Source organism: Myotis davidii, unplaced genomic scaffold (genome assembly GCF_000327345.1).
Source record: "Myotis davidii unplaced genomic scaffold, ASM32734v1 scaffold458, whole genome shotgun sequence".
In the NCBI taxonomy this organism is placed as follows: Eukaryota; Metazoa; Chordata; class Mammalia; order Chiroptera; family Vespertilionidae; genus Myotis; species Myotis davidii.
Window position 1 is genome coordinate 2925684 of NW_006289819.1, and position 12110 is coordinate 2937793.

The following is a 12110-nucleotide window of genomic DNA, read 5'->3' on the forward strand; positions in this document are numbered from 1 at the left end:
CAGCCCGGTTGGTGCGCACCAACGAGGACGGTAGGCAGCGACGCCGGGCAGTGACACCGGGGCATGGGCGGGAGGGAGGCCTGCACCCGGGGCCTTTGTCTCTCACAGGCCCAGGACTCCTCTTCCTGGTGTAGGCTTAATGGCCAAAACCGGGGAGATGTAGCTTATGGGATAGCCTGTTACGGGATAGCCTATGCCCAAATCCCAGGCTTCGGGGCTATTTCCAGGGCAGCCAGAGCCTTAAAAGGCTAAGATGGAAGAAGTAGCTCCCCTCCTCTAAGATTGGAGAGAGGAGGACCAGGAAGATTGGTGCCAGAGACACTCAAAACACAATCAGGGAGACTCCACCTGGCCTGGACATTGGCATGATATGGGGCCCAGGAGGCGATACAACAGGCTGTGCTGACTTTGGGGCCATCAAAGACCTCTCCCCAAGTGAGGTAGCCCTAAGCCAGAGGGGTCACAGGGTCCTGGGTTCTCCCCGCAGCCCGGCAGAGGGAGCCCTCCGTGTTCCTCTTCAGGGACAGGCAGTCTAAGGTTGTTATATCAGGGCCTCTCCTAGGACAGTGGGGTGCAAGGGCAAGGCCCTGGAGTGTGCTGTGCCCACCCGAGCCAGGACCCATACCTCCAGGACTGACTTCCTTGTCTCTCTGATCCCCAGTGCCCAGTGGGCCACCACGGAAGGTGGAGGTGGAGCCGCTGAACTCCACCGCCGTGCACGTCTCCTGGAAGCTGCCAGTCCCCAGCAAGCAGCACGGCCAGATCCGAGGCTACCAGGTCACCTATGTGCGGCTAGAGAACGGCGAGCCCCGTGGCCCACCCATCATCCAGGACGTCATGCTGGCTGAGGCCCAGGTACGCCCCTGGGAGATGGGGTGGGAGGGTGGGCAGGACCAACACGCCGGCTTCCTCTCTGGAGCCCAGGTTTGCTCCCTCCCCTGCCTGCTCCCAGAGGGACGGTGGCACTGAGACCAGGAGGTGAGGGCTAGCTTCCAGAAATAGGCCCTGCCAGCCCCCTCCGCCCTGTGCCAGTCCTGGCCTGGCAGTCACCTCTGTGGCTCAGCCCCCAGCACCAGCACTGAATAGCTGTGTCTCCACAGACCCAGGCCTCCGTTGTCACCGCTACCTGGGCTTCCGCCCCTCCACGTCCTCCTGTGAACCTTCGCTGTCACATTAGGCAAGGCTTTCGAGATCTACCTTCCTCCTAGACAGTGCTGAGCTGGCCAGCTGCTGCTCCCACAGGGCCGGGAAAGCCCTCCTGGGCAGTCTTCTCCCCCCGCTTGGCCCTTGGCCATTGCCGCGTTCTGTGAATGGCCGAGCTGGGATGTTAATCTGTGCCAGGCCCCCAGGAGGATGGCTCCGTCCCTTATGCTTACTCTCAAGAGCTGGGCCTGCCAGCAAGCCTCACATCTCCCTCTGTATTCTGTCTTGGGGGCGATGATTCTGCCCCTGAGCTTGGGGTGAGGTCCCTGGGGTATCCTCAGCACTGGGTTGCTGTTCAGATGAAGAACCTGGGGTCCTGGGAGAGGGTGTGATGGCCCAGAATTCCCAGTAAGCAGGTGGCTGAGCTTGGATCAGAAGCAAGCCTCTGGAGTCCTGGGGAAAGGGCTGTGATTGCTATTGCAAGCGCCCTCCCAGCATATCCTGCCGAAAAGACCTAACATCTGGCGTGGTGTGCTCTCAGCGTCTCCCCATCTAGAATCCGGGCCTTCAGGGAACCAGCCCTCAGGAAAGGAGCCCTGATTCCCTCCGGAACCATGCACCCTCCCCATCCAGCTTCCCACCCTACCTGGGCTGGGATCGGAGGTGCAGTCACTTGCCCTGCTCTGTGCTTACTGGCGGTCTCACCCACATAGACAGGGGCCTTCATGCCTCCCGCTGGGCTCAGCCCTCTGAATAAGATTCCTTTTTCCCTAGGAGATACCCTCTTCCTCCCCTCAGCCTGTTGGGTGCTGAGAGAACAAGGGGGTGGAGGAGGCAGGCATGTATACCCGTCACATTCCTGGGGCAGGTTGAGGGCTCCTCCTGGAGCCTCAGCGGACACACCCACCCAGAAACATCCCAGGAATGGGCTTTCTCCAGCCCCTCCCGCCCTAGGGGCCAGCACACAGCTGCAGCCAGTGGGGTTCTGGAGAAGCCTCTTCGGGTGCCCCCTTCTGGTCCGAGGTGGTTTAAAGGGAGCTGGGCTGTAGGAGGAGGGACATTGCCCTCTTGGCCTCAGTCATCCTGTGACCTGGGTGGGGGTGGGGGGTTAAGCATGAGCTCAGGCTCCAGGGAAGCCCCCGTGGGACTGGGTCATTCTGCTCTGAGCCAGTAGGAGAGCAGATGGGGCCTGGTCCCCAGTCTGGCCACAGGGCCCAGCTGTCCCCTGAGTGGTCTGTCAAGGACACCACAGCCTGTCCTTCACCCAGCAGCACCATCTGCTAGGCTCAGGGCCCCCATCCATTCTGAAAGAACCATGGGGTCTGTGCTCCCGAGAGTGTGTAGCCAGACCAGTCTGCTTCTGTGTATGTCTCAGGTTTGTCTCTGTTTCTCATGGTCTCTGACTGTACCTCCCTGTGTCCCTTCTGTCCCTTTCTCGTGGTCTCTTTCTCCTTTGTTTCCGTTTCTCCCTCTCAACTGTGCTTCTGGCTGTTTCATTCTCTTCTCTCTCCTTTCCTCTGATCCCTTCCTGTTCTCCTTCCTCGTTATTTTGCTCCACTTGCTTTGTATTTCCCTTCCTCTCTCTCACTCTGCCTCCAACACAGGAGAGATGCCCCATGAGAACCTCCCTGCCCAGGCCTGCCTTGCACAGTGCATGCCTCCCATCAGGCAGGGGGCCTAGAGCAGAGGTGGGCCCAGCCATGGCTGGTAGGGGTCTGCCAGTGGCCTCCCCCCATATCCTGTCCCACTCTCCTTGCAAGGCCTTTCCAGCAGCGCTTCCCAGAACAGAAGGAACTGGGCACAGTGCGCAGAGGCCAGACCAGCACTGTGAGGATGGCTGGGCTGGAGGACCCGTGGTACCTCCCTCTTGGAGATGTCACAGACCGTTTCCCTGGGCTGTGCACCTGCCAATCCCCAGCACTCCAGTGCCATAGGATTGCAGAATGGAGACGTTACTTCCTCCACCTGCCCAGCCTAACACCTACTTCATCATGAACTAAAGAAGAATGCACCACAAAATAGCAACACGGCAGCCCTGATGCATGCCTCCCTACCTTGATGAAATCTTAGGCATCCCAGGGAGAAACGGGTCTGAGTGCCTCCCCCGTGCCTGTGGGGCAGGGCCCCGGCTCTGAGTTTGGCATTCACACCTCTGTCACCTTGCTGTCCGGCCTGCCCTGGGCTCCACCCCCAGCCATGGTGCAGCTCTCAGTTCCCCAGGATAGTCCTGCCTAGGATAACTGTATAATCTGTTGTCCCAACCGGGATACTTTTGAAGGTAAAAGGATACTTTTGCGAGTCAGTAATCATACCATGGTGACAAGCATAGGCCAAGCCTGTCCCAGGCAAACCAGGTTGTGCAGCCAGCCACCCTCTCTGCTCATCCCATGGTGTCTTCCCTCCCCGCTGCCTGAGCTGTCCTGCCCATCCCCGTGTCGGTCAGCCTGGCCCTCAGAGAACCTTCAGTAGCCTGGAGCCCTCCCTTCCTCAGCCCTGACACACACAGTTGGGCTCATAAGGCAGGTGCTGGGATCTTCCGGTGGAGAGTTGTTTTGGGGTGCTGCCCTCATGGGCACGTCTGAGGCCCATGTCCTCCATCTGCCCTCCCTGGGCCAGACTCTGTCCAGGCCAAAGTCTTTCACATCCTGTCTCCCTTTCTCTCCCTCTCCCGCGGTCAGTGGCAGCCAGAGGAGTCCGAGGACTATGTAAGTAACAGGTGTGCGAATGCGGGCGAAACCTGGGTCAGGCTGGGCTCTTGGGTCACTCCCTGTCTTCCGTCTTTCCTCCCAGCCTGAGCCGCCAAGATCCACAGGGCACCAGCCACATCTGGAGAAAATAGGCATCTAGACAGGAGCCCCGAGCTGAGCCGCCATGGGCCTTGCCTCTAATCCTTTCTTCGCGCCTGTTGAGCAGCAATTTCAGGCCAATGTTTGTGATTGACCAGGGCCTGGCCACTGCTCTGGCCAGACGGGGATGGAGTTAAATCCAATCCTGATTGTTAGGCCTTATTGATCCCTGGGATGAAAAGTCACCTGCTCTGGGCCCAGGCTGGGAGGGGAATCCGGGGAGCCCGGTTCCATCATTGGTGCATTCTGGAGTCCCAGCCCTGGGAGACCCTCCAGCTGGGGCAGGAGGGGGCCTGCAGGGGTTTGGTGGTGGCTGCAGTGACCCATCCGAGGCTCAGAGCTGGAGGGACACCAGGGCTGGTGGTGACAGCTCTGTTCCCAGTGCACGTTGGTCCCTCCCTTCCTCCCTCCCTCTGTGTGGCGTGGCTTGGTCTCCCGTGGTTTCTCAACATGTCCGAAAACGATGCCTTGGCTGGACAAGGGCATATGGGCAGGGCCTGCCGAGGCAGGGAGGACAGTGCCTTGGCTGACTTCTCAGGCATCATTGGACTGATGGGTTAGTGCATTCCCCAGTGTGGGGGTTCCCTGTCCTTGTCTCTCCTCCCTGTCTCAGGAGGCATTGCAGGGCATAAGGTGTTTGTGGAGCCCGTGCCTCGATGGGGGTCAGATTGGGGTCCTGACTTGATCCTGCAGGGTGGTACTTTGGCCCATTCCTCTACCTTGCTCTGTGGGTGTGCATGGGTGTGTGTGCCAGGAGCCACGCAAGGTGCTGTGTGCGTGCGAGGCCCTGTGTGTCATGTGTGCACAGACCTCACGAGGTGTTATTCACGATACAATGGAGTGAAAGAACAGTGTGGCCCTTTGTTCTCGTCTGAAAGGAAGAACGAGCCGTCTGCCCCAGGCGTGCGGATCCTGGGACGGGCGGGGTCCTCCTGGGCACACGTCTCACCTGCCTGGTCCCGCCTCTAGCAGAGGCCAGCTTTGCACAGCAGCCTCCCAGGACCTCCGGCCCTCTGAGCCTGGGGACTCCCCACCGGCTGAGAACCTGAGGTGGCTGGCCTGGTCTGGCCTCTCCCTGCTCTCCTGTGATGGGCATGGGCTCCTCCTCCTCCCTTAGGAAACCACCATCAGCGGCCTGACCCCCGAGACCACCTACTCCATTACTGTCGCTGCCTACACCACCAAAGGAGACGGTGCCCGAAGCAAGCCCAAAATTGTCATGACGACGGGGGCAGGTGAGTAAGGGGTCCTGGACAGCTGAGGGAGGGGCTGCGAGGAGGGCAGTGCCAGAGCCCAGTGCGTGGTTGTTCAGTCCCAGGCCGGCCCACCATGATGGTCAGCACCACAGCCATGAACACTGCCCTGCTCCAGTGGAACCCACCCAAGGAGCTTCCTGGCGAGCTGCTGGGCTACCGGCTGCAGTACTACCGGGCTGACGAGACAAGGCCCAACACCATAGATTTTGGCAAAGACGACCAGCACTTTACGGTCACTGGCCTGCACAAGGGGGCCACCTACATCTTTCGGCTTGCCGCCAAGAACCGGGCCGGCCTAGGTGAGGAGTTCAGGAAGGAGATCATGACCCCCGAGGACGTGCCCAGCGGCTTCCCACAAAACCTGCACGTGATAGGGCTGACTACCTCCACCACGGAACTGGCCTGGGACCCCCCAGTGCTGGCAGAACAGAACGGGCACATCACCAGCTACACCGTGGTTTACCACGACATCAACAGCCAGCAGGAGCTGCAGAACACCACTGCCGACACGCGCCTAACTCTCTCCGGCCTCAAGCCAGACACCACTTACGACATCAAGGTCCGCGCACATACCAGCAAAGGCGCCGGCCCACTCAGCCCCAGCATCCAGTCCCGGACCATGCCCGTGGAGCAAGGTGTGTGCTGCGGGCACGTAGCTGCTCCTGGGGAACTCTGCTGCTTTTGACCCACTGACTTCTGGCCACTGATCCACCGGCCTCTGCTCTGTGACCCTCCAGTCTCTCCTGGCCATGACTACTAACCTCTAGCAGATGGGCACTGCATTCTCCGTGTGTGACCTCTGACCTCTGCTGTCTTGACCTACTGACCTCTGCTATGTGGCTCTCCAGTCTCTTGTGACCTTGACCCACTGGTCTCTCTTGACTGTATCACCATTCTTGGGTATGCGACACTAATCTCTTGGGGCCACAACCCACTGACCTCTTAATGGACGTGGTGCACTGTCTCTGGTGTTTGGCTATATGCTTCTCATGACCAAAGCCCACTGACCGGTGGCTACTCTGACCTGGTGCCTGTGAGCGCCAGCTTTGACCCAGGCACTCTTGGAGATCCTGATCATGGGTGCTGTGGCAGCTGCCAGCTGGGTGCTCACTGTGCGGAATTGCCGGGCCTGGGGGCTGAGCTGTGTGATTTGAAGCCAGCTGGGAGTGGGGTACCTGGTTTTCTGCAACTATTCCTAACCCCTGCGCCTCAATGAGTGTCTCTTCCTGGCTGGGAACCTTTCAGGCCCATTCACTCCACCCCAGTGACACAGCAGCACTGACTCCCTGCTTCTATGTTCCACAGTGTTTGCCAAGAACTTCCATGTGGCGGCCGCAATGAAGACGTCTGTGCTGCTCAGCTGGGAGGTTCCTGACTCCTACAAGTCGGCCGTACCCTTCAAGGTGGGTGAGGGCCACAGCCAGTCCAGCCTGCATGCGGGGCGGCATGGCCACAAGTCCAGTCCCGCTGTGGGCACGTGTATGTGTGCGTGGCGCAGGACCCTGGTTAGGTGTGTGCGCGTGAGCTCCATCCTGCAGGCCTGTGACGGGGCGCCCCTCCCGCTCCCCTTTCCCCGCAGATTCTGTACAACGGGCAGAGTGTGGAGGTGGATGGGCACTCGATGCGGAAGCTGATCGCAAACCTGGAGCCAAACACAGAGTACTCGTTCGTGCTGATGAGCCGGGGCAGCAGCGCCGGGGGCCTGCAGCACCTTGTGTCCATCCGCACGGCCCCTGACCTCCTGCCGCACAAGCCGGAGCACGCCTCTGCCTACATAGAGGACGGCCACTTCACCCTCTCCATGCCCCACGTGCAGGACCCCTCCCTCATCAGGTGTGCGGACAAGGCCTTGGGCAGGAGGACAGGGCTGGTGACGTGGGCATGGACAATGACAGACCTGTCTCCTGCTCTGCCCGCCCAGGTGGTTCTACATCGTGGTGGTGCCCATTGACCGTGAGGGTGGGAGCATGCTGATGCCAAGGTGGAGCACACCTGAGGAGCTGGAGCTGGACGAGGTGCGGGCTGGGGCAGGGCAGCGCGACGACAGCCCCGTGGCAGTGGTTCACTGTGGCCCCAGGGGCTCCCCTAAATTGGAATCACTCTCTGGTTGCTCTGGTTGGCAGCCAGACCCCTCCGGGGAAGAGGGACTCTGAGATGGCTCCCAGGAGTTCCAGAGAACTGGCTTGTGGAGGATTCCCTGGAGGAGTTTGCCAAGGCTCCCTGGAGTGGGAGAAGGCAGAAACATCTCTGTGGCTCTAGAGAACCTTGAGTTCGGTAGGCTCTAGAGCAGTGGTTCTCAACCTTCTGGCCCTTTAAATACAGTTCCTCATGTGACCCAACCATAAAGTTATTTTTGTTGCTACTTCATAACTGTAATATTGCTACTGTTACGAATCGTAATGTAAATATCTGATATGCAGGATGGTCTTATGCGACCCCTGTGAAAGGGTCGTTCAACCACCAAAGGGGTCACGACCCACAGGTTGAGAACCGCCGCTCTAGAAGGTCTCCAGGGTCTAGAGTGGAGCCCCCGGGGCCTTTGGGAGCCTCGTCTTGTCCTAGCAGCGTGGAACGACAGAGGCAGGTTACCCAGAGGGAAGGAGCGGCACTGCTGTTACTGGGTTGGTGGGAAGGAGTGGCATTGCCGGATCCGGTGTCCAGCATTTGTCTGTGAGGAAAGCAGGCTGGGCAGGCTCGGGCCCCTTACACAGACGGTGAGCCCTGGTCTCGGCTCAGGGACATGTGCTCCGGGGCCGGTGTGACTGTGCTCTGCTCTGTCAGCTCCTGGAGGCCATCGAACAGGGCGGCGGGGAGCGGCGGCGGCGGCGGCGACAGACAGAGCGGCTAAAGCCTTACGTGGCTGCTCAGGTGGACGTGCTCCCTGAGACCTTCACCCTGGGGGACAAGAAGAGCTACCAAGGCTTCTACAACCGGCCCCTGTCCCCGGACCTGAGCTACCAGTGCTTTGTGCTCGCCTCCCTGAAGGAGCCCGTGGACCAGGTCTGCCTGAGCCACCTGGGCCCCCAGCACCCCAAGACCCCAGGCCTGACCCCAGACCAGGCCAGGCTCAAAACACCCTGAGATCCCAGGCGTGAAGCAGCCCCAGAAACCCCAGACCTACATAAGAGATCATAAGACACCAGCCTCTAGGATCCAGAAAGCCAGGCCTAATCTATGCTAGGCACCCAGTCAGCTGACCAGGCTCTTAGGACCGGGACCAGGCCCAGCCCCAGAGCCCTCTCTTGAGGTTTGGTGGGCAGCGGGTGGGAGATCTCACACCGAGCTCACTGCCTGTGCTGTTCCCCCACTGGGCCACAGAAGCGCTATGCCGCCAGCCCCTACTCCGATGAGATTGCAGTCCAGGTGGCGCCAGCCCAGCAGCATGAGGAGCCTGAGATGCTGTGGGTGACGGGCCCCGTCCTGGCAGTCATCCTCATCATCCTCATTGTCATCGCCATCCTCCTGTTCAAGAGGTGAGTATTGCGCTCAGGACTCCAGGGCGGCCACCTGTCCCCAGACTCGCAGGCCCTCCCCAGGCGTGGTGCATTCGGGCACAGGGCAGCCACACCCGCCCGGGGCTCGGTGGGAAGCCAGAAAGAGCAGAAGCAGTGTGTGTGCACGTGTCTGTTACCTAGGTTGATAAGAAGCCGCAGCTTCACAGAGGCCTGGTTCACGTGCATCCGTGGGCGTGTCTGTCCATTAGTCTCTGTCCGGCAGGTGTGAGCATGTCTGTCTCAGATACTGCCCTCTTCTGGTCTCCTACCATTAGCAGTTCCTCTGCTGCCATTCCCAGGTGCCTCCCCAGCCTGGCTCTCCCGCTTAGGCCTAGGGAGGTCCAGGCCCGACTGAAGGCCCCCCTGCCCACGGATGTTTACTTGGCAGACATTGATTGAGTGCTTGCTGCGATTGCAGCATTCACAGCTGTCCTAACTCAGTGCATCTTTTTTTTTTTAAATATATTTTATTGATTTTTTACAGAGAGGAAGGGAGAGAGATAGAAACATCGATGAGAGAGAAACATCTATCAGCTGCCTCTTGCACACCCTCTACTGGGGATGTGCCTGCAACCAAGGTACATGCCCTTGACCGGAATCGAACCCAGGACCTTTCAGTCCGCAGGCCGACGCTCTATCCACTGAGCCAAACCGGCTTCGGCAAGTGCATCTTGAACTTTCCTTGAAACCCTCTTCCCATCGCCCTAATTACCAACCAACCTGGGTGTCACCCTCACCTTTCCTCTCCCTCTCCCCCCACTGCCTCCTCTGAGCCCTGTTCTGAATACCTATGGATCTACTCCCCATGTCCCGCTGGGCTCCCCACGGATCAGGCACGTGCAGGCAGCTGGGACCTAGCACACAGCACATCTTAGTTGTCTCCCCACCTAGTTGTAGCCACCTGCTCTTGGGGTCCCCCTTTCTATCCTTTAATCTTGCAGCCTGAATGGTATTACCAAAGACTAAAATTTGTCGCCTCAGTTTAAATCTTTTTAGTGATTCCCAAGATAAACCCTCACCTCAGTAACCTGACAGTCAAACGCCTGGCTAGTCTGGCCCCCGCCACCACTCCCGGACATTGTCACACAGCTAATGCAGCCCCCCCGCCAGCTCAGACTATGCCCCCCTCCACTCTGCAGCTGCCCCATCCCTGCCCACCTACCAGCTGCCATCTCATCCCCTAAGGCTCCCCCAGGCCCCACCTCTTCCCCACACTGTCCCTCATCTGCCCCAGCGATAAGACAGGTGCTGGGCCTGCAAGACACATCAGTGAGCGCGTGTTGGTCTGTGTGTCTGAACACATCTCCATGTATGAGTTCCTGTGTTCTGTGCCCCATCTCTGCCCAGACCCCTGGCCCCTGACCTGCACCCATAGCCTCTTCCCCGAAGATTTAGCTCCTTCCTCCCAGGGTGAATAGGACGGACTGTCCCAGTCCAGGGCATGGAGACCTCTGGGCGGGGACCTGAGGAGCGTCCCCACACCCACTCATCCTCCTTCCCACTCCGTCTGGGTCCTGGTATCTGCCAGGAGAGGCAGCCCCCTCCCCTCTCTGTGGGTGCCATAGGTAGGTCCCACAGTGTCCCCCATGTCCTGAGAGGGCCTGAGTTCTTGGTGGAAATAGTGACCGTTCCTTTCTTCTGTCCTTGCCTGTCTTTCGGGACCTAGTAAACAAGAAAGGTAGGAGTCATTCCTTCTGTCTTCACACGCCTCCCCTTTCACTGATGATCCCTGTGCATATTTCGGGCCCAGCAGGGAGGGGCGGTGCTTTGACCGGAAGTGTCCTGGCCTGTGGCTGTCCTGTCAGCGCAGCAGGCTCTGGGGCAGGCTCTGGCACTCTCTCCACTTGCACCCTGTACAAGGAACGCCCTTTCTCCAGGGCCTGGCCACAGCACAGACTCAATGCTTCCCCTGTGTGCACGGACTGGCTCCCTGTTCTGAGTTATCTAAGTGCTGCAGGAGACAGTCTTGTGTGTATGCAAAGAACACTGCTTGCAAGGCACTGGGGAAGTGTGTACCGCTGCACACTCGTGCAAACTCACACAAGTTCTTCCCTCTAGACATGCCCTCGCCTCCTGAACAGAAGCAGACCCTGGTTGCTTGTCAACAGCTAGACCCCGTAGTCTCTCTCTGACCCTGTCCTTGTAAGCAGGGGAACTGAGGCCATCAAGGGAGGACTCTGCCGGCTAGGGTGATGCGTGCCCTGTCCTGCCCCTGCTGCTCTGAGCATTTACCCTGATACCGAGAATCAGACAGCTGGGGCCCAGCGCTCTGTGATGTTTGTGTATCTTACGTGTCGTTTGCATGTTTATTCCTGGTGGCTCCTGCTGTCTCAGCTGTGGCGGCCTTAGGGACAGCAGCTACTGCCCAACGGTGACCTGCCCTCTATCGGAAGGAGCCACCAGCCTCCGCAACCCCTTCTCCCTCGCTGCACCTCCTTCCACTCCCCACACCTGCTGTCTCCCCACCCCTACCCTGTGTTCTCCATGTCGAAGCTGCTCTGCCCCTGGCTCCCCTGTGCTCAGAGACTCCAGGAGCGGGCGGGCGGGGGACAGAGCCATGAACTCGGCTCCGTGGCAGCCAGCCACTCCATCCATCTCTGTCCTCTGCCTGGACCTTGGGTTCTCACCAGCTGTCCTTCTGCCTCTTCAGGAAAAGGACCCACTCCCCATCGTCCAAGGACGAGCAGTCAATTGGGCTGAAGGACTCTTTGCTGGCCCACTCCTCCGACCCCGTGGAGATGCGCAGGCTCAACTACCAGACCCCAGGTAGGCAGTTCCTCCGGCCGGCCTGCCCAGCCCGGGCCTGCAGGTCCCCGGGGTCTCCACCGAGGGACCCTGGCCATGTGCCCCATTTCCTGTTCCCCCTTTTTGCCCTCTCCCTGTACCGTCCACTTTGTTGCAGTGACTGAGGAGCCCTTATCACCAACAGCTGGACGGGCACTCCGGGCCCTAGGAGCTGGACGGGAGGGCCAGCTGTTTAGGCGCTGCCTTGTCTTTGGTCTGTCTGAATACGGGCTAGGGACCCTCACAGAGCCCACATCCCAGCCACGGGGTGGCCAGCGCCTGCACTCTAGCCCCTCCACATGAAAGAGGGGTGTGTTGGTAGAAAACGCCCCATCAGACACTTGTGGGATGGGGTGCCCACATGGGATTCTTCCTGGAGCTGGTCCCAGCTCTCCCGTGAGAGCACAGGGGCCCTGCACAGGGCGTGGTATCTGCCCTTCCTTTCCTGGCCACTCTCACGTGGCTCCCTTGTTCCTCTACCTGTCTTTCCCTCCCCAGGCCTCAGCAGACATCTCTCCCCTGGGTGGCACCTCCCAGACTGCCCAACCCCCACACAGGCCTGCAGGGGCAGCGGGGGGGGGGGGGGG

At 59.7% G+C, this 12110-nt stretch overlaps 1 protein-coding gene across 1 annotated transcript in view; it reads left to right on the forward strand.

The window, feature by feature from the left end:
• PTPRF (protein tyrosine phosphatase, receptor type F) overlaps window positions 1-12110 on the forward strand; it is an 80744-nt gene that overhangs the window by 55926 nt on the left and 12708 nt on the right. The window contains exons 13-23 of the mRNA XM_006762619.2: window positions 7-30; window positions 662-855; window positions 3822-3848; window positions 5107-5224; window positions 5302-5880; window positions 6551-6648; window positions 6825-7078; window positions 7167-7260; window positions 8027-8245; window positions 8564-8718; window positions 11390-11505. Of these exons, the coding sequence (XP_006762682.1) occupies window positions 7-30; window positions 662-855; window positions 3822-3848; window positions 5107-5224; window positions 5302-5880; window positions 6551-6648; window positions 6825-7078; window positions 7167-7260; window positions 8027-8245; window positions 8564-8718; window positions 11390-11505 (1878 nt within the window). The remainder of the gene's footprint in view (window positions 1-6; window positions 31-661; window positions 856-3821; window positions 3849-5106; window positions 5225-5301; window positions 5881-6550; window positions 6649-6824; window positions 7079-7166; window positions 7261-8026; window positions 8246-8563; window positions 8719-11389; window positions 11506-12110) is intronic.